This window comes from Prionailurus viverrinus, chromosome A3, assembly GCF_022837055.1.
Source record: "Prionailurus viverrinus isolate Anna chromosome A3, UM_Priviv_1.0, whole genome shotgun sequence".
In the NCBI taxonomy this organism is placed as follows: Eukaryota; Metazoa; Chordata; class Mammalia; order Carnivora; family Felidae; genus Prionailurus; species Prionailurus viverrinus.
The window spans coordinates 62,869,133-62,889,664 of NC_062563.1; the positions used below are offsets into that span (position 1 = coordinate 62,869,133).

At 52.8% G+C, this 20,532-nt stretch overlaps 2 protein-coding genes across 8 annotated transcripts in view; one reads left to right on the forward strand and one right to left on the reverse strand.

Annotated features, from left to right (window-relative positions):
* LMAN2L (lectin, mannose binding 2 like) overlaps positions 1-20,532 on the forward strand; it is a 92,993-nt gene that overhangs the window by 38,534 nt on the left and 33,927 nt on the right. For 3 of the 7 annotated variants that reach the window (XM_047851837.1, XM_047851832.1, XM_047851834.1), the window contains 2 exons: positions 1,760-1,879; positions 2,461-4,614. In XM_047851837.1, coding sequence (XP_047707793.1) covers positions 1,760-1,879; positions 2,461-2,603 — 263 coding nt within the window. In that variant the 3' untranslated portion in view covers positions 2,604-4,614. Of the gene's footprint in view, positions 1-1,759; positions 1,880-2,460; positions 4,615-20,004; positions 20,402-20,532 lie in introns of those variants that run through there. The other 4 variants (XM_047851831.1, XM_047851833.1, XM_047851835.1 and 1 more) reach the window with 2 other exon arrangements.
* FER1L5 (fer-1 like family member 5) overlaps positions 4,915-20,532 on the reverse strand; it is a 60,097-nt gene continuing 44,479 nt past the window's right edge. The window contains exons 25-55 of the mRNA XM_047851821.1: positions 20,395-20,526; positions 19,039-19,202; positions 18,640-18,754; positions 17,372-17,474; positions 16,639-16,802; positions 16,388-16,561; positions 15,998-16,142; positions 15,789-15,866; positions 14,747-14,928; positions 14,377-14,538; positions 13,963-14,064; positions 12,786-12,932; positions 12,538-12,700; positions 12,366-12,391; positions 11,669-11,719; positions 11,434-11,535; positions 10,950-11,069; positions 10,244-10,405; positions 9,921-10,012; positions 9,378-9,548; positions 9,031-9,179; positions 8,689-8,828; positions 7,426-7,514; positions 7,095-7,211; positions 6,754-6,895; positions 6,455-6,554; positions 6,185-6,378; positions 5,901-6,010; positions 5,445-5,589; positions 5,097-5,333; positions 4,915-5,019 (exon numbers count right to left, since the gene is read on the reverse strand). Of these exons, the coding sequence (XP_047707777.1) occupies positions 5,106-5,333; positions 5,445-5,589; positions 5,901-6,010; positions 6,185-6,378; positions 6,455-6,554; positions 6,754-6,895; positions 7,095-7,211; positions 7,426-7,514; positions 8,689-8,828; positions 9,031-9,179; positions 9,378-9,548; positions 9,921-10,012; positions 10,244-10,405; positions 10,950-11,069; positions 11,434-11,535; positions 11,669-11,719; positions 12,366-12,391; positions 12,538-12,700; positions 12,786-12,932; positions 13,963-14,064; positions 14,377-14,538; positions 14,747-14,928; positions 15,789-15,866; positions 15,998-16,142; positions 16,388-16,561; positions 16,639-16,802; positions 17,372-17,474; positions 18,640-18,754; positions 19,039-19,202; positions 20,395-20,526 (3,969 nt within the window). The 3' untranslated portion in view covers positions 4,915-5,019; positions 5,097-5,105. The remainder of the gene's footprint in view (positions 5,020-5,096; positions 5,334-5,444; positions 5,590-5,900; positions 6,011-6,184; positions 6,379-6,454; positions 6,555-6,753; positions 6,896-7,094; positions 7,212-7,425; positions 7,515-8,688; positions 8,829-9,030; positions 9,180-9,377; positions 9,549-9,920; positions 10,013-10,243; positions 10,406-10,949; positions 11,070-11,433; positions 11,536-11,668; positions 11,720-12,365; positions 12,392-12,537; positions 12,701-12,785; positions 12,933-13,962; positions 14,065-14,376; positions 14,539-14,746; positions 14,929-15,788; positions 15,867-15,997; positions 16,143-16,387; positions 16,562-16,638; positions 16,803-17,371; positions 17,475-18,639; positions 18,755-19,038; positions 19,203-20,394; positions 20,527-20,532) is intronic.

The window sequence follows — 20,532 nt, forward strand, 5'->3', positions numbered from 1 at the left end:
ATTCTAAATTTCTTGGTTCAAAGGATGTCATCTAGGTGTGAGGAAGAAAAAAGTGGGAACATGATATGGTTTCTTTCTTCTGCCAGAAGTCAAGGCAAAATGTGCTGAGAAGACACAAGTTGGGAGTTTGGGGAAGGAATGGTTGAGGGGTCCCCAAATTATCACCCCAAAGTGGAGTTCCTCAGCTGGAAGCAGAGAGGGCAGAGAGTACCCTATGCAAATATATTTCTCTTGTGTTACATTATGAGGATCAGAGTTTCCTTTGGGCCCAACACACATGTCAGAAGTCAACCAGAATAATGATCTAGATCAACACTGTCCAGTATAGTAGCAACAAGTTACAGGTGGCTACTGGACACTTGAAATAGGGCGATTCCAAACTGACATGTGCTATAAATGTAGGATACACACTAGACTTCAAAGACTTAGAAAATGAACGTAATGTCATCAACAATTTTTCTATCATTTGCATGTAGAAATGATAGTTTTTTGGATATATTGGGTTAAATAAAATATATGTTAAAATGAGAAAAAAAAAAAAAAGGGAAATGGCAAGAAGTCCAGTCTCCAAACCAACCCTAATAGCCATGAGCACCCCTAGCATTCAGATTTGTGGTCTCTTAATACCAATTCATGCTAAAAGGAAAGAACAAGAGCTTCTTGGAGAAATGGCTGATGCCAGGGCTGAGGCAGGAAATGGATAAACTGGGAACCTCCCAGGAAAGCAATAAAGAATCAGACATTTCTGGGTTCATGCAAAAGGACTCAAAAGCCAACTCGAATAGTCTCTCACTGGAGAAAGATAGGTCACATTGAGCACCTATAAGATTGTACAAGTTCAGTGTATTGAAACACATCAAATATGTTTGAATCTATGAGTTTATTAATGATACTTTTTTTTAAGTTTATATATTTGTTTTGAGAGAGAGAGGGAGAATGGGAGGAGCAGAGAGAGATCCCAAATAGCCTCTGCACTGTCAGTACAGAGCCTGATGCAGGGATCGAAATCAGGAACTGAGAGATCATGACTTGAGCCGAGACCAAGAGTCAGATGCTTAAATGACTGAGCCATCCAGGTGCCCCCATTATTAATGATACTTTAAAAAGAGAGGAAAAAAAGGAGCCCTTAATTGCTTGATCCTTTCTCTTGTAATATTAGTGAGATTCAGAGTCACAGTTATAAGGAGCTGCAGAGAATTAGGCCTAGTCCAGAAGGGAACTGTGTGCCATGCCAGTAGCTATGCCCTGCTTGTGACCTAGTAATCAGCTGCCACAAGGCCCTTTCCTGTCTTGCGTGTGTGTGTCTGCATGGAAGGGAAGCTATAGTGCTGTGTCTTCCCTCACTGTACTACAAGGCTTCACATATGATATGGGCTTTCATTCTTGCATTATGTGTAAGTTTTAAAGTTATATAGGTAATGTATGCTTGTTGATAAAAACTTTAAATCCTGAGTAATACAGAATATTCTCTCTGTTCCCTATTCTTGATTTTAGATGAGAAAACAGGTTCCAACCATTTTTCTCAATCACTGCTAGTGGGATGCCTGGCTTGCTCAGTCAGTAGAGCATCTGACACTTCATCTCCATGTTGTGAGTTCAAGCCCCATGTTGCATGGAGAGATTACTTAAAAAATAAGTAAATTTCGAAAAACAACAAAGTCATTGCTAGTTAGCTGTGGATCAGAAGCTTGAACCAAGAAAGTCCCAAGATACCTCTGTTTGAGGTGGTTTGGGTCCTCCTTGTGCTTTTCTCCTTTAGATAATCATGATGTCATTTCCCTGAAGTTGTTTGAGCTGACAGTGGAGAGAACCCCAGAAGAGGAGAAACTGCATCGAGATGTGTTCCTGCCCTCAGTGGACAACATGAAGCTGCCTGAGGGTGAGCACAGGGGATCCTGGGAAGCGGTCCCGTGGTCAAAGGGAGGTCACCGTGCCTGGAAGGTCTAGGGTGACTTGCACCTGCAGCTTGTGGGGCTGTCTCCTTTCTGTGCTCTTCCACTAAACAACATGGAGCAGGCGCTCCTTCCATTCCACTTGTCTCTGTGTTACTGATGAGCAGGGTTGCTCAGTTTGTTTGTTGTTTTTTATGTTTATTTTTATTTTTGAGAGAGAGAGAGAGAGAGAGAGAGCGAGAGAGAGACAGAGCACAAGTGGGGGAGGGGCAGACAGAGAGGGAGACACAGAATCCAAAGCAAGCTCCAGGCTCTGAGCTGTCAGCACAGAGCCAGACATGGGGCTCGAACCCACGGACTACGAGATCATAACCTGAGCTGAAGTCAGACGCTCAATCGACTAAGCCACCCAGGCGCCCCAGGGCTGCTCAGTTTTTAAATTGAGGCATCCTGAAAGGGAGAGTCTATCATTTCTGGCTCCCAGAAATGGGTGTCAAGCTGGAGACTCTGTATCTTCCCAGCTGGGTGGGCTCCCTGATTCTGACTTGCTTCTCTCTTGCTTCCTCAGTGACCGCCCCATTGCCGCCCCTGAGTGGCCTGGCCCTCTTCCTCATCGTCTTCTTCTCGCTGGTGTTTTCCGTATTTGCCATTGTCATTGGTATCATACTCTACAACAAATGGCAGGAACAGAGCCGAAAGCGTTTCTACTGAGCTGTCCTGCTACTGCCGCCCCTGTGGCTGTCACTATGAGGTGTGGGAGGAGCAGGCACTGGCCTGAGCATATAGCCTGGCAGGCCTTCTCTAGTCTCCAACAGCTGGTCAGGGACTCTGTTCTGTCACTGGAACTTTGAATGCAGGGACACTGCATTACCATGGTAATCCATGGGGACATCTGACTCTGGTTCAGGAAGCCCACCTACCCCAGGGCAGTGCTGCTGTGACGTGCCTTTCCCTGCAGTCCTTCCACTTGGGAGCTAAGAGGATAGAGAGAATTTATGTGGTTATGGTACTAAAATCACAGAAAAGAATTTCATAGCTCAGGCTGCCTTGTTGTTGGACTCAGAGGACCCTTGTACTTCATTTTTAAATCTGCAAAGAATACAACACTGGTAACTCCCCAGACCTTCAGGCTTCCATTCATTGCTTTTCATCCAAGCCTCTGTCCACTTGAGGAACTTTCGTTAGAAATCTGGATGGAAACTTCTTCCCTGCGTTGCCTTCTCCCTCCGTTCATCGCTCTCTCCAAATGCAGCCTGAGCTGGAAGAGACATCTGGATGCCTGTCTTTTGGAGCCTGGGGCTGCAGAACAAACTTAGGTTTTGCTGACCCTCATTAGGTGGCCATAGGGAAAGGGCTTTTTGCTTTGGCTCACTGCTCTAGTGATTGTTCTTTAGCGTGAAACTTGGCTCTCTTGGTTTGTGACTTTCCCAGTTGGTTTCTTTAGGCCCTCAGTCAGGTTTGACACACTTGGTGTGCAAGTCAAGAGAAACTTGGAAGACTTCATGGATGTAATAGGAGTAACTGTGAAACTGCCCAGCTCCATGTTTTGACACCAAAAGCAACATTTGCCATGTGGAGATGTTTCTGGACTCTGGAGCCTACATGTTTTGTGTTTATCATGATTTTTGGAATCCCACTTTGAGTGTTCAAAATGTAAGGAAGCTTTCTTTTTATAGCCTCGGCTTGGATACTCCCCAAAGAGGAAACTTGGCTTCTTTTTCTTAATGGATAAGAAACTGTTGCTGAACTCCTGTTGCAAATCTGGGAGCAATAGACCCTGGTCATCTGTGCCTGGAAGGGTTCATTGTCATTAAGTGACAGAGGCTGAGTGTCATCCACTGTGGGTCAATCCTTGTTCCACTGCCTTATCTGACAAGGGGTCAAGTGCTGCTCACCTGTCTGCCCTGTGGTTAAATTGGCCAATAGGCCAGTCTCCCTGGAGGGCCTGGAGCTCTGAGCCCTCCTAGCCATGTACTTCTGTAGCCTAAGGGAAATTCTTAAAATGACTGATGGAAATCAAACAGTGTCCTTCCTTTGAGGGGTAGGTTTGGGGGAAGGTCTAGGCCTTCTTCTGAGCCCCAAGCCTGTCAACCCTTGCCCTGTCTTCTTTTGGGTTGGGAAAACCCTCAGCTCAGTCCGGAAGGAAAGGAGGGCACCTTGGCTGCATATAAGTTTCTGTCGTGTTGGGCTTTTTTCTGTCCCTCCCATGTGCGTAAGTGAGCATCACAGGCCACAGTGCTCTCCTGTAGGTGGGAGTAAAATGGGGTCCTCCTAAGACCTTCCCCACAAGAGCCAGAGCAGCTCCAGGATTGGGTGCCAGAGCACAAACTGTGACCTGGAGCTTGGCCTTAGCACCACTTGGAACTGACAAAGCAAACGGCTCTTTTGTCTTTTTTGAGCTCAGGGGGAGATTGGCTAGACCCCTGTGGTGGGAGGACCTAGGTGAGCTCTTGAGATAGCCCAGGCAGTGGTGTGGGAGGAAGGGGTCTCATCATGGGGGAGGGTGTGTGTGTGAGATGAGTTTTTTATGTTTCCCCACTCACGGGCTCCTTGAGGGTTTTTAAACAGGATGGGGAAGACATGAAATGCAGTCCCCACCCAGCGTAGGGCCAGCCTTTGAGATATGTGTGATGCAAGGAAACTGTCTAACCTAGCATGGCAGGTCATGCCCTAGCTCTTGCTTTTTGTTCTTAGAAATAAATATTTCCCATTGTGAATGGAACCAAATACTGTTCTGGGCTCCATAGCCCTAGAGGAGGGAGATGCCTGGTCTGTGGCATGGCTCTTTTGTGCATGTACCGTAGGGGTGGGAACAGTGATTTTGGCAAGCTGCTTACCCCACGTGAGCCATTTCTCTCCTCACAGTCCCCCTTTCTCTTGGTTGCCCTCTGACTTCAGAGCCTCTTGGAGAGGAGGAGACCCTGAAGACTAGAGGTGGTGTATAAAAAGGACACTGTTCCCTGTCCTTGTGAGTCTTGCTTTTCGTGTTGTCTTCAACCCCCAAAATTATAAGGTGACTCTCTGTGACAAAACTTGTTTACTTCAGTGGGAAAATGACAACTCTGTCCTTGTTGGAAGTGGTTTCTGAACAGAATGGCCAGAATATCCTTAGCCCCTTGCATATGTCCTAGAAGATAGAAATGAGAGATTGGTAGGAAGCCCAAGGGTAAGGCTGGTGATGGGCAGGAGAAAAGCCAAGCAGACCTGGGCCAATTAGTCTTGCAGGGCTGGAAGTTCTGGAAAAATGTCTTGCAGGTGATTCATAGGTCCCTGGAGGAATTTCAGCTCATGGTCTGCTGCAGGATTTAGGTTCAGATGCTGGCCCGTGAGGACAGAAGGGTTGGCAATGCGGGTGTTCGGTGGATTGATGACATTGCTATATATTTTAAGGGGAGCACTCAGCCGAAGTCCAGGTTTGATCCAGTTCATGGCCAAGTAATGCTAGAGAGAAAAGGCAACTGTTAGCCTGAGGTAGTGACCTGAGGCTGTCTCTTCAGAGTCATCCCAAGAGCAACTAGTGCCTTTGTCCCTGTCCCCAGGATTGTCACTCACCGGGGCTGAATAGATAAAGTTGAACAGCAGAAGTGCTATAATAAATATGATTGCAGCAGCTATGATTTTAAAGTGGTAGCGTTTCCAGAAAACGTGACACAAGGTTGTAACAGGTATCCGAAACAAGAACGAGGTGTTGGGTCGTCTGTCCATAAGCAGAGATGTCAGAAGATGGAAGGCAGAGAGAACCGTCAGGTCAAGTAATCTGGACCCAAGAGCTTTCTTTTTTAAAACAACTTCTGCTTACTTGTGTGTCCCCAGCCCCCCATTTCCCCTTCACTAAGGCTGTTCTCTCCTGATTGTAGCTGAGCCCTGAGCCGGGATGCTAGGAAGTAATTAACCTCTCTCCACTTATAGGCCCAATGTTTACCACTCTATTCAAATTGCCGGGCCTAGCAGCTCAGCTTTGTGAATGAGGAAGAAAGATTTTGTGCCTTTGTCCCACAGGACCCTTACAGGGGAGGATGAAGTGTAGGGTACTGGTTGGGTTCTGAGTGGCCTCGCCCTGCTGGCTTGATTAGGGCTTCCTTCTCTGACAGAATCTCCAGCGTCATCTTCACTTTACCCTAGAAACACCATAGGTGGTGGGAGGCTGAGTTCATTACAACAGGTGTGAGAATAGTTTAAGACCCCTTCCCATAGAAAGGAAAAGGGATTTAGCAAAGGTCCCCAGAAGTCTGTTAGAGCCAAGTTACGTGGCATAGTAGTCCTATGCAATAGACACCTTCCCCAGCTCCTACCGACAAGCGCCATTTGCCACCATCGAGGACCTGGCAAGGCCACCAGCCCGTTACAGTCTTCTTCTTGAAGAGGGAGACGTGCTTATACTGGAGGAAGTAAGGCCACTTGGAATCTGTATCCATCATCCTGATGGAGCACATATTGGCGTGCCGGGCTGGTAGAGGCATGTCAGATAAATCCAGCTCCAGGACCCCTGAGCCCAGAGAAATGCTGTCACAGCAAGAAGGAGCTCCCTGTCCTGTGGTCATGGACCCTATTCCAGATCTCACCTAGGAAGTCATCAGCGGAGAAGATGTCGTTGTCCCAGATCTGGATGATGAGCCGGGCTGGGAACTTCATCACTGTGGGGTCCAGGCTCCATATGTAGTCCTGGAGGGTGACAGAAGAGCGTATTCCTGGCCTGTCTCCCTTGAGATTGCCCTTGGCCCCCTTAGTAGCCCACTACCCAGCAGTGATAGACTCTCAGAGAAGTTTCTGCCTGAGGCCACATTCCAAGTGTTCAGCTTATAGTTCTCTGAGGAAGCGGGAGAGGGAGCACAGCCCCCACCCCCACTCCCAGTTCTGTTACCTTCTGGCTCTGGACACACATATGCTCAGCTGCCAGGTAGTCCATGGTGAAGATGAACCGCCAGTTGAAGTCGCTCTTCCCAGTGAGGGAGTAGTAGTGGATATCTGTCTTCTGCATGTCCTTCTCTAGCCCGAATAGCCACCTGGGGCGAAAGTCATTTCACCTGGGGTTCACATGTATTGTCCCCCTCCCCTTCCCCTTGTGGGAAGCACTGCTCAACAGACACCAGGCACGGGTGGGAGTGGAGAGATGTGGCCCCAGAATTGGGGGTGGGAGGCATAGGGATGATACAACTGGGGAACTCTGAGGGAACACTGCTGGAGCCCTGCCATCTTTCTCACCCTTTGACATAGATGTCGCTTATCTCGCCAGATAGACTTTTCCCCAGGTCCATTTGGGCAGTTTTCCAAATGATGCAGCGCAGCTCATACCTGCAGCCACTGTAGTCTGAGGCTTTGCTGAGGAATAGCTCCCCAACTTGGTGCAGGAAGACAGGCCTGGGAGGCTGCCCTCCATGCCCACACCAGGCACGCCACATTTGGGAGGATGCAGGGGAAGGAAGCTCCCAGGACTCCCAAGAGAAGGAAGGAATTTGCTGTTCCTTAGTGTGTGAGCACACCCATGTTCCGTGCCCTGGGAAGTACAGTGACGGGGATGAGGTAGGTCACTTACCTCTTAGGCTTTCTGGGCTTGATGTTGACTGGGGGGCCAGGAGGCCCAAGCTTCTTGGGAAAGATGTCCACCCACATTTGCACCTTTCCCTAGAGTGGAGATGGATTAGCTGGCTGGGGGTTGCCAGCCTCTGTTCTGAGCATGCTGTGGCCTGGGAGCCCTGTCCCAGGTTCTGGGGTCTGTGGAGGCTGTGTCCCCACCATAGGAGGGTGGGGTAAGGAGATGGAATGGACTTCAGACAGGAAGTCTGGCAACTCCCCGCCAGATTCCCTTTTCTCATTTTGGCTGGAAGAATGGTGCAGAGTAAGGCTGGTAGTGTATGATGGCTTCAAGGCTGATGGCCACAGCGGGTTATCACTTGTGACTGGGGGTTAATGCTGTTGAGCAGGCCGTGCTCCTCAGCCTCTCTGGACAGAGCACCACAGTGGGGTTGGGGCTTCATTTATTAACCAGCTTAGTGGCCCCAAGAAAGAGCAAACTAGATGGTCAGTCCAAGTGTCCAGGTTGCTTTATGTTGTGTAAGCATATTGTAAGGGTATGAAGCTGTCCACCAAGCATAGAGGTCTGTCTTAAGAAGGGAGGGATGAAAATGGTGAGAAAAAGGAAGAGAAAAAACTAAAAGAGTAGAACTACTAACACTGGAAGGTATAGACAAATATATTCTTTCAAATTGACCTCATTTTATTCTTTTGAAGTTGACCCCATTTAAGAAAACAGGTTTAATGAGAATGGTTTATAAAAAGTGCTCAGCAGAGAACTTTGTGTCTGGAATGTGGTATCAGCTTGAGAAATTTGGAGAATGAGATGAGCTGTTCTGGTGGCTGGAGGGTAGAGGGTGGATGATAATTAGGGTGCCCATGGGGATTTTTATTCCTTCTGTTTGGGGTTCCTTGCCATGGAGAAAACACAGCCTGCAATTAACAGGTAAACCAGGGTTGTAATGTCTGCACATCTGACCCCAGGTGCTACCTCCCCACCCTCCCTCAGGAGAGACTAAAGCAGCGTAGGCACTGGCTGGTAAGGTTGCGCCTTACCGCTTCTACCAACTGATGTACGGCCTAGGTTTCTTGTAGACGACTTTTCCTGCTCCGAATTTCTCCATTCTGAGTGACATCATTGGAACTTCTCACTTCTAACAGAACATGCTTGTCTTTTGTGCGCATGCATCTGTGAATGCTTGGCCTCCCCTTCCCCTCTCGTCATGGCTATGTCCTGGATGGATGGGCTCCCTGGTCTCCCGATCCAGCCCCTCGAGTCTCATACCTGGTCGATGCCTGGCTGGCTGTCGCTGTATAGTGTGCGGGTCTCCACATGCTCAGGGACCAGCCCCTGGGTGTGCAGGAGGTACAGTGCAAGGCGTTCTTTCTTAGGTCCCAAATAACGAACAGTAGGGGGCTTGGGCTCTAGATGGAAGGAGGTGGAAGGGGAGGGGATCACGAGGTTGTTAGCTTTCCTGTCTCCCAGGCAGGTGCGCCCCCTTCCCTACCCCAGCCTGGACAGTGGCCATGGTTGCCCTCCACAAGAGGAAAGGGCAAAATGGGGCAGGTGCCCTCTCGTTTCAGAGGCCTGTCTCTGTGCCTTCCAGCAGCGTGCTGTACTTCTCACCAAAGCTTTGCAGTCTGAATTGTTTCCCATTGTAAAAAACAGAGTCCTCCTCAGGATTGAACAGAGGCGGAGGCAGCCCTTTCTGTTTGGCATGGCGTTCCAAGAGGAAGCTTGGGTGCATTTGATCCCGCCACCTAAAGGGCCCTGACCTGTGAGGTTAAGGGAGAGGAACAAGTGGGGAGGTTTGGGTCCTGCAGAACATTCTGCTTTGAACTGCAGGATGAGCAGTGGTGGGGGCATGGGTGGAGCCTGGTTCCCCAGCCTGGGATGCAACCTCTGCAAAGGGAACTGGGGGCTCCCTCCTCCACCCCTCCCCTATTCTCTTGCCCAGCCTCAGGTGTACTTACTGGCAGTAGGATTTGGAGAGCCCACAACGGGCTCCAAAGCCAGACAAGAGTCGGTTTTCAAGGTCAATGACTGTGGTTCCAATCTTATCATCAGGTGAAAACAGGTCAAAGTCATATAGCTGGATCTCCAGGTCTTTCTCCAGGGGGATGGTACAGCTGAGTTCAAACATCCTAGGGGTGAGGGTGTTGGACACTGCAGACTGCACACCATGTTATCTACAGGCCTCCCTGTCTAGCATCTCAGCCCCTTGTTTGGTCATGGTGAATATGGAGAGCAGAGTCTGGGGTGGCTGTCACCTGCCAATAACTATCCCCTAGCTATGGCTAGAAACAACTTTTGGTAGGCCTGGGTTGTGGGACCCTGAACTCCTTTCCCAGGCAAAGTGTTTGAGAAGGAGGGTAGAACTGACCACCCTTCCATCTGTTGAGCACTGTGAGACCCCGTGCTAGGAACTCAGAGGTTAGAAAGAAATGCAAGAGTTGTTCGTCTTCTGGAGCTTACTCCTGGAGAAATGTGGGATTGGGTGAGTTGGGGCAGCTCACATGCCAAAGATGGGATCCACAGTGTTGGGCTGGTACTTGTGCCGGTTGCCAATCTTTGTCTGTCCCAGTTTCAGGATCACATAAGGGTCACACTGGGGTTCAGTCATAGGGAGGGAAATGTGACAGGAAATGGAAAGTCAGCCCAGGTTGGTCAGGGAGGGTGGGGGTGGGGCAGAAGTGAGCCCCTCGTACCAGATGGAGCCTGTGGTGAGGTGGCGGTCTGGGTATCCGCAGCCTGAGGGAGCTCTAGGACCCTGTGGGAGGCACCTGGGCTGGGTGGGCCCGGGGACCATGAACACCATGGGTTTGGGGCTGCTCATTACCAGGCCGTTGGCATCTTGGGGCTGCAGGTTGATTGCTCGGACTATGTACACTCGCACCAAGCACTCCTGAGGGAAGTCCTCTTTCTCACGCCAAACTGTGAACTGGCGAGGGGGCTTGGGGGCTTCTGGATCCTCAGGAAAGGGGTAGACGCGGAAAAGGCCCTGTGTGTGTTGGGGAGGGAAGGTGTTGGCAGTGCGGGCCTGGCTCTGTTAAGCCCTCCATGAGGTGCCCCTGGTCTAAGCTCAAGCGAGAGCAGGCTGCATTGAGGATGGCAGGGATGGAAGGCCGCAAGGACAGGAGAGGGCGGGTGCGGCAGGGACTCCACAGGGACAACTGTGTTTAGGAAGAGTGTTGGGCAAAGAACTCTAGTCATTAGGTGAGTTTCCAGTTTCTGCTCATGCGGACCCCCATTCCATGCCCGTCCATCCCTTTGGGTTGGAACTTGTTCTCTAAGGCTTATAGGTTTTGGGAGCTCAACGTAGGCCAGAGCTGGTGTGAGGAGGCCCCTGCCCATCCTATGTAAAGGGAGGTCACTCTAAATCCCAGCATAGGTCACCTTCTGCTCCCCTGCTCCCTCAACTGTTTTTCAAGCCCTCCCTGCCCTATCCTCTCACAGAGCATAGAGAGCCAGGGCTTTTATTAGAGTCTTCTGGTGACAGAAGGGGCACAGGAGACAGGGGCAGCTCAGCTGGGGTGGACATGCACCTTGAACTCCCCTACCACAGGGCTGTCCAACTTGGGCTCTTCCTGGTAGAGTTTAAAGGTCTGGCAGAAGTCCTGCAGGCCTTCGAAGGCGGGCACAGCCTCCAGCTCGCAGTCATACACCTGCAGGAGGGTGCATGGGACCCAGGCTGGTGGGGAGAGCGGGCTCAGCCAGAGGGGGACCATTCCTGCCATCAGGGGGCTGTGGGGCCACCAGTTCCTAGGTCTGGCTTCAAAGCATCTGCCTGGTCCGTGGCCCCAGAGTCAGCACCTCCTGCTGCAGGTGGGGTAGTCCTGGTTCCCAAAAAGGCATGGCTGGTGGAGGTGTGGCCTGGAGTCTTAGGGAGACAAGAAGGAAACTACCCCCTCTCCTGCCTGCCCCCATCCCCGCTGGTAGTTCCTAGAGGAATCAGGGTGAGGTTTGCTGGTCTCTGCCAGCAGATTTTATTCCGAGTCTCAACAGTCTCCCCCCTAGAGGCCTCCAAACCTTCAGGGTGTGGTAGTCTTTGTGCTTGTACTGCAAGGACTTGGCATCTCCTGTCGCCCAGAACAGCTTGTTCCACCAGTCCACTTCATGCTCGTATTCGTCCTGGCAGGGAAGGTCATTCTGGCCTTCAGGGAGAAGGCACAGTGGCCTTCCTCTGCCCAGGGTCATGCTGCCCCCTGCCTCCCTGAGCTGCCCAGAGTCGTTCCTTTGTTCCCTGAGTCTGAGCCTACGTCACCTCAGCTTTGCTGGACTCGAACCAGAACTTTTCATAGAGGTAATCTAGGACCTGAAAAGTGAGAGCAGAAGAGTGGGTGAGGTATGGTGTCCTCTGCCTGGCCCGCTCACCATCCCTGACTTCTGAGGAGAAAGGGAGTGGAGGGCAGGGCTCCCTTCCCTGGCTCCCTTGCTCCTCATGGAGTCCTTTCAATTCCAAGATCGTCAGACATGGGTTTGGGGACCAGAAGGAGGGTAAGCTTAGTTCTTATCCTCAATGCCCACAGCTTCAGATGGAACTCTGGGAGGGCCCAGAAATGCAGAACCTGAAGCTTCACCTCAGGCCTACTAAGTCAGAACCTGCTTTTTCTCTAGATGTCCCCAAGATGCCTGTGCATTCAGGTTTGATAAGTGCCGCTCTCAAGGGATAGTTCTGAACCTTGAAAACATTGAAATCACTGGAGAGGGTTGGGGCTTGAAAAAAATGCTGATACTTGGGTCCTTCCCGCTAGCTATCCTGTGGCCTGGCTACAGCATTTCTTTAAACTCTCGGACTGTTCTAACATGCTGTCCACATTGGGAATCACAGCTTTAGAGTTCTCGTGTACACTGAGAGCACATGTCTCAGAACTCTGTTTAATCTCCGCTTCTCCTCGGGGACAAGGGCTGCTCCCTGTAAATGGTGTAGAAGAAGGTGGGACCTTGAGCCCTTTACTCACCTTCTGGTACTTGTTCATAGACAGCACTGAGGAGAAAGAGCAATCATGAATCTCAGGAGCAGCAAGAAGGGTGAGGAGGAGGGACACCAGCCCCGCAGGGCTGCCATGGCTGCCCCACTCCCAGTGCCAGCTTAGGGGTGAGGCTGGGAAGGGCAGGGGGAAAGGGCCATACTTGGAAGCTGTGGAGGCACATAGTCCTCAGCCCAGGGGTCGCAGAAGTAGGGCTGTAGGGAGTTGATGTTGGCCTGACCCACCACAGTCTGCTGGCCGAAGTCCTGACTGTCCACCACCTTCAATGTGAGGGGTGGCGCGTAGACCTCCTCCATAGGCATGAACTGCAGCCCCAAGGAGAGGCCCGGGCATGAGGCCTCCCAGGGGAGAGGGCTGCCCCAGCCCCTGCTTTGCCCGAGGTTGCCTTACCACTGTGAGGAAGAGGACTGACTGGGTGAAGTTGGGGTTGGTCTGGAAGTCCTTGATGGGCTGTGTCTGCAGGGACTCTTCCCAGCATTCTACCAGGAGCTGGGGGGAGCGCACCTGCTTCATGTTCCGAAGGCCCCAGATCAGGATCTGCCAGAACAGAGAAGGAGGGGCAGGGCAAAGGACAGACAGGGCCTCTGTACTGGGGTCCTGGCCAGAGAGAGGGGACTGTCCTGGGAGTGATGATGCATCAGGGAGTATCCAGGGCCCGGGAATGAGCTGGACAAAGTCAGAGTCTAAAGGTTACCCAGGTCTCCCTGTGGGGGATCAGTGCTTGTCCTCAAGGCCTCCATGAGGGAGTGCCCTCTGGCTACTGTGATATCCTTCACTGACCTCCAGGGCCCCTTAGGTATTGTCCTTCCTCCCCTGCTGCTTTGTCTGGCCTCCAGTCACTGCTCAGGAGTGAGTCCCTAAGGCTGGCTGCCTTGAAGGCCCAGAGTAGCAGGGGGGGGTCCAGATTTCTCAGGTGTCCCTTTTGCAATCTAGCTCACTGGTGACTCAGATCCCATAGAATTCCATGGTCATTCAGTGTTCTCAAGTGACAGACACTGGGCACCCCAGAAAACATCCATGCTGTTACTCATGAAGGCCTCTTCAAGGGACCAGAGTGGGGTTGCCTGATCTTGGGGGGGGGGGGGGGGTCTCCAGGGTTAGGAGGACCTGACCAGATTTGTGGCTGGGCACAAAGGTTCCGACGTGGGGACCTCCAGGCTACTGTCATTTGGAGTCAGGCAGGGCCAGGCCCAGATTCTGGCTCTGCCACTTAACCCTGTGTCACTGTGCATGGGCTCTCCACTCTCTCAGAGCCTCAGTTTTGTCTGAAAAGTGGTCCCTACTGTAGAGGGCCATCGAGGGGCTTGGATGTGGTAAGGAATGCCAAAGCCCTTTGTCTATGACCTGCCACAGAGGATGTCATTAAAATAATTTAACCTATTCTATCAGAGGTTCTGCCCTTCATTCCTCCCCTGTCTCCCTCCATCTCTCAGAGAGTGTCTTTTTGGGGTCCACGCTTTGGATCAGGTAGTCAGGAGGGCCCAAGGAGATTGAGCAGAGAGACCTCCACGGCACTTGACTGCTGTGGGGGGTGCTTGCCCTCCCCACTGCCCCACACCATTATCACCTCGATAGCCATTTTCTTTAGTGTGGGCTGGATGCTCTTGGGGAGTGTGTAGATCCCATTCTTCCAGGGAACACTTAAGATGGGTGGCCTCTCTTTGAGACTCTGAAGGGGTGAGGTGAGAGAGCAGGGAGCATGAGGCCCTAGTGGGCTTGTCCTTCCCACCCCCAAATCAAGTCCCTAGCAGGGCTCAAGTGAGGAGGCTCCAGAGCCCCATGGGCAGCAGCAGGCAGGGAGTTAGGGAGACGTCACCGGCTGGCATCACCAAGCCTGGTGTTCTAGCTCCTCAGGCCCCAGGCCTTTCCTGGGGGGTGGAGTTGGGGACCACAGGTTGTGGTAACTGGGGGCAGGGAGGTGGGGTGGGGTGGGAGTGAGCAAGGCGCCCCCCACCCCCAGCCAGGCCCTCCTTCTCAGTACCTCAGTCTCGAGGATCAGCTCACAGGATGCCAGGATCTCACCCTCTTCCTCCCCTAGCAATTTTACAAGGGGGTGCCACCTCAGCGGGGGCAGGATCCGTTTTTGGGCATCCAGCCAGACCACTGGAGACCACATGCTCCGGCCCCACAAGCTCTCCTTTCCCTGCAGGGAAAGGGAAGTTCACCAAACACTGAGGCCAAGCTGGCAGGGTTCTGGCTCTCCTCCCCTGGGATTCTGACAACTCTAGGATCAGGGCCAACATCTATGTTGACATACTGCTCTCTGTGAATCATGCCCCATGGGAGGCCTTTCTGTATATTCTCCTCTAAAAGAAAAACTCAGCAACTCTGCCCACTCCAGCCCACCTTACCTGAGAGTCCTGCTGCCACAGTTCCAACACCACGAGTGGTGGGCTTGTTTCGGTGTCCTGGGGGTTCTCATACAGAAGGAGGTGCTGGAAAATGAGCGTCTGGGCCCATGTGGGGGCTGCAGAGCCCCTCAGGGTTTGGGTGCACTGGCTATGGTTCAAGAAGACCATCCGAATGAAGGGCCCTGGGGGATAGAAGGAGAGGAGGGGGTCCTGCCATTGAGCTTGTCAAGCCAGGTGCTAGTCTCTGGCAGCTGCTACCACTGGACCAGACACCAGGGAGGCCTAGGCTGGGCAATCACAGCCACTGCCAGCTGCCCAGAAGGCCACCTCAGTGCAAGTACAGAGCAAATGGCTATGTAACCAGAGGCCAAGGACCATTTGGTTCCACACACATCTATTTGACACCACCTGGTTGAGGTCTGAGTGGCACGGAGATGGAAGGTCCCGTGGCTCCTCTGGAGGAGTTCTGGGGACCAGCTGCACGTGGCTGCCCTTCCACAGCATCAGTGAGTGGCTGTGGCATAAGGGGACATCATGTGGCCCTCTCAATGTGGGCGCCGATGCCCAATGGACACAGCTCCCGGCAGACACTCCCTGCCCTGGCTCTGCCCCTCATCCAGCAGCTTGGTTCCTTACAAACAGCGTTACCAAAAGGACGGGGCAGGAGCACACATCTCTCCTGAAAGCTTCACTGGGTCCTCCTCACAGGACCAAGAACAGGCTCCTCATGCACATGGCTGGAAATCGCCTCACCTCTTCCCCACACCCCCCCCCCCATCTTCTGACACAGGGACGTGTGGTCCCCAGGTGTGTCACTCTTTCTCCCCCTTCTTGAATCCCCAGTACTGGGGACACATCTCAAGAACAGCCCCACCTTATACTCCTTGTTTTTATATCTCTCCCCCAAGCCAGGGCCCTGACCTGCTGGGGAGAGGGGTCTGCATGTTTGTCACCCCCTTCCCTGTCAAATTCTTTATGCTGCTGGGTGGCCACATCATGGCCTCCTGAGGACTTGGGGAAGAAAGGGGTGCCTGTTGCCTACCCTGGAATGTCTGGATCTGGTTGGACATTCGGTTCCAGGCCTGGTAGATGTAGCAGAAAAGCTGGTAGTAGTGGGGCTCTGGGTAAGAGAGGAGCCACGTCCATCACCTGCCCCCAGGATTCCCACCTTGGCCCCTCCTCACTCCCTGACCTCAGATGCAAGGCCTCTGGAGCCACCCAAGCAGACTTTGGGCATTGTCAAATGCTCACTGTTGAAGATGCAGTAGATGAAGGGTAGGTCAAGTGGGTGGGTGTCCTGTGGGGCAGTCTTCCAGAAGCTCATGAATGATTTGTTCAGACCCTGTGACAGCATCCTGTTCTCTTCCTTCTTAGCCTGCTCTTGCATATCCATAACCTGTGCCCAAGACATTCTCCCTGAAGCTCTTGGGTGCTTTTCTTGTCTCCTCTAGTGCAGGCCCAGGTCACCCTTCTCCCCTTATAGACTGAGGGTGTGGATCTGGGGCGCACACTCCCCCCGCCCCCGCCCCAAGCCATCAATGCCCCAACCTGGGGCATCTCCAGCTGTCTGCCACACCCAGCCCGGGCCCTGGCTCTGGGATATAGCGTTGCCAGGAGTCACCTAGCCCACTGAGGCTTTACCAACGATCCCTCCAGCAGGAAAATGGGTGCGATGCCCTTGTCCTTGTTTGGGACCAGCCTGCGGTGCCAGCAGCGGCGGCGGAACCGGCTCTGGGGCTGAGGAGTCAGGTGGAACTTGGAGCCGAAGGTGCCATATTCCCAGCCCCCCTCCTCCTTGGCTGCGCTGGGGTGGTGCTGCAGGGAGGGGAGCAGAATGTCACCACCCCTGCCATGGCACGGGGGGGGGGACCCTGCCCAGGCGGCCCCCTCACCAGCTGTAGGAAGGATAGGGTCTCCTGCTCCAGGCCCAGCTTCCCGTGGTTCCGGCAGCGCAAACGCACCCAGCGCCGCCGGCGGCATGTGTAGTAGGTCTTCTCCACTGAGTTCCAGACCTGGGGCAGGCCCAATGGCTCGATCCCCACTCCGTACTCCCAGCCTGCAGAGGCAGGGCCACGGCCTGTGGGTGCCCAAGTGCCCATGGGCTGGGAGGCGTGGACAGGCCTGAGAGATGGGCCCCAGAAGGCAGGCTAAAGGGAGAGGAAATGCTTTCCCTCATGTCCAGGTCTTTTGGGGCCCTGAGGTGTGGAAAGGATGGGGTGGTCGCCAGGATGGCTTAGGCCCAACTGCCCATCTTACAAATGAAGCTGGGGCTCAGAGATGTCTTGTGACCCACACATGGTCACACAGCCCACATGTAGCACAGTCACATCTTGAGCTCAGGTCTTCAGACTTCCAGCCCATCACTCCTTCCCTGGAGCTACCTCAGGTGAACCCAGGCTCCATGAGCATTTCCTCTTTCTAGAAAGTGCTCAGGAGGCACTTACAACCTGCCCTGTTTCAAAATTGGGGCTTATGTCTATAGAAAGGGTGGAGGCCCCACTCTCCATGGGCCCAGAAATTCAGGCCCATCCCACCTGAGAACTTGATTGCTGTGAGGCTGTGGGAAGTGTCAGTCCCTGGCAGCTCCAGGGCCTCCTTCCCTCAGCCTGTGACCAGAGGACTGACCCTCATTGTCCACTGCATGGTTCAGCTCCACATCCCAGTTCTCCTTAATGTGCCAGCCTTGGGGACACTTCATATTCTCCCGGGACTCCACGGGCTCTCCATTCTGAGGGTGGACAGACAGGGTGGGCCAGGGGCATCTGAGCTAAGAGGCCTCCAACTCTCTCTGCCCACATGTTTGCTCACCTAGCGTGGCCATAGTGCTCTCTTTGGAGCAGATAGTGCTTGCTACTTCTGATGCCACCCACATATCCACTTAACATGCTTTTACTGACTTGCCTTTTCAAATAGTAAAAGTATTTTTATTTACTATTATTATTATTTTAAATGTTTATTTTGAGAGAGAGAGAGTGAGCGAGCGCAAGCAGGAGCAGAAGAGAGGCAGAAAGAGAGGGAGGCAGAGAATCCCAAGCAGGCTCCATGCTTTCAACTCAGAGCCTGATGTGGGGTCGATTCCTTAAACTGAGAGATCATGACCTAAGCTGAAATCAAGTCAGCCGCTTAACTGACTGAGCCACCCTGGCACCCCGGAATGGTAAATGTATTTTTAAAAGAAAACTTTATATAGCCACTATCAATTATGGAAGTCACTATCTGATTTTATGGAAAATCAGTACCATAAATAGAAAATACCCATACTAATGACTAGGAAAGGGAAATAGTGTGACCAATCTCAGCTAGTCGCTGTAGACTGCCCTGTCTCTGTCGCTGCTGAGGAGGAGAGGGTAGTGTGCATGAGACATGGGTTCGACCTGTGCTGTCTGATGCAGCAGCCACCAACCTCCTGCGGCCACTTAAATGCAAATTAATTAAAATGAAACAAAGTCCTAAGTTCTGTTCCTCACTCTCATAAGTACCACATTTCAAGTACTCGATGGCCAATTCAATAGCTAGACAGTGCAGACACAGAACATTTCCATCATCACAGAAAGTTCTATTGGACTTTCTATTAGTCTATTATGGGGCTTAGACTAGCCCCACACAGATTCTCTCCTGCTGGGTAAGCGCTACCTTTGAAAGAAGCCTAGGAAGGAAACACTGCCCCACTATGCTGCTCCTTACAGTCTTATGGAAGTTACCTCTACCTGCCATCTTGGAATAGAACCCCATCAGTGTGCACCCAGGGTCCCACGCAGAGTAGGGAGCAGGGCTCAGATGGTAACCCTTGGTCCAGTGCTCTTTCCACTCAGACAACCCGGCTTCCAAGGCACCCACCTGGTTGCACTGCTTGTCCCCCCACATCCCCAGAAGCAGCTTCAGCCCCTGCTCACCATGTCCGTGTTGGGGATGGTTGCTGGCACCCAGGCCCCCGTGGTGTCGCGACACTGGTTCTCATATACTTCTTCCAGCACTTGGCTCTTGTTGATGTGTATGTCCAGGAGGAGTCTGGGGACAGGGAGACCCCAAGTTCCCAGCACATCTCCCTTAACTCTCAGGCCCCTGGGGTCCTCCTCTGCGGGTCCAGTGTTCCCCTACCTGGCACCCCCACCAGCCCTGGGCAAGGCTGGGCAGTGGGGCTTGGCATCCAGGGCAGGGTGGTGGGCACTCTGGCCCCCAGGAGCAGGCTACAGTGGCCATGTGCCTAGCTCTCTGGGCTGCTGCTGACAGCTCTCACCCCAGGGTTGCACGTCTAGGGGCACACAGGCTCTAGGCTTGTGTGCTAGCCTTACCTCCTCTGAGGCTCCACTGTCCACTGCCCCTTCCAGTGCCATCCGTGGGGTGCCTTGAAATCCTCCTTGGGAAGGGCCTTGTGCCCCATGACGTCCGAGAAGTTGGGGCAGTGGTACAGCCCCTGCTGTCCCCACTGATCTTTATACTTGGCCTGGTTCTCGTACTGGGGGAGGGGCAGCTGTCAGTGCCTTGTAGTGCCAGCTCACAGTGGGACATTGGGCCCCTCCTTGGCTCCCCTACTTGGCTCCAGGCACCTCCAGAGCTTATCACAGGTAGCACTTTCCCTCGACGGCACTCGTTTAGCACAGGCAGACTCTGTTCATCAAGCTCTCCCCTTGGGCCAGGCCCATGTCTAGGGTTTTACATGAACTGTCCCCTGTAATTCTCACAGTCCCATTTCACAGGCAGGGAGACTGAGGCTCAGAGGTCAATTCTACCCCAGGGTGCTTGGCCACTGAAGGGTAGAGTGGGGTGGGTGCCTGTGTTAGAGCCTGGTGGCACCTGCAGTGTGGTCCCTTAGTGCTGTTGCTGCTGATCTGGGGAACCCAATGCTACTCCACCACTTGCCACATCTTTGCAGCCTCTGAGCTTTTTTCCCCCACATTCCCCTAGCTGGATATACAGCCCTTGCTGCCTGCATCTCCTCCTAAATCCCCACTCATCTTGGCATTGCCCAGCCCTTCGTAGGGGCTGGTTATGTATGTTAGGGTATATCTGTTCACAGCATGCAACTTAGGAACCACGAAAGTATGTTTTTAACTTGGTAAGTTAAGCTGAAAACTCTTAAACTCCATTCCCACTGCTCTCAGAGCCTTCTTCTGAGCCATGTCCTCCCTCAGGGAGCAAAGGTCTTCTTTCCCTCCTCTGATTCTAGAGCAGTCTCTGACTGGCTGGCTGCTTACCCACCTGTGGGTCTATGGTTCTCTGGGAAGATGCCTCATTTCCTGCTCCTCTGAACATTCCAGGCCCCACCCTACCCAGAACCACCAGACTGGCCTGGAGGACCCAGCTGGAGTCTGCAGGGGTCCTAGGCTGCCATGTGGGTGACAGAGGAGACCCCTGCCAGTGGAGCCTCGCTCACCTTGCAGGCCTTGAAGGAACTGGAAGAAACTCTTCATGAACCTCCGTCAGCGAGAGAGCGACTGGCCCTAAGGGACCACTTGGCTGCCCCTGTTGTCATTACATGCACATGCCCTGAGCTGGCGGCATCTGAGACTGCTTTAGGCTCTGCCACTGCTCCTGATGACGCCCATTTCATAATCCTCAGATTCCGCTGGTAACCGTTTTCTCCACCTTTGGTGCTAGGCTATTTGCAGCTTGACCTCCCTGCTCTGTCCTACCCGGGTGCCGCTTACCGTCTCCGCGTACACGACAACTTCGCCCTGGCGGAGCAGCTGCAGATCCTTGCTGTCTGTGATGTTGCCGAGCCACATGCAGACCCGGAGGTGGGCCGGGAGCGTGTCCTTCTGTCCTTCACCCTCTGGGTACTGAAC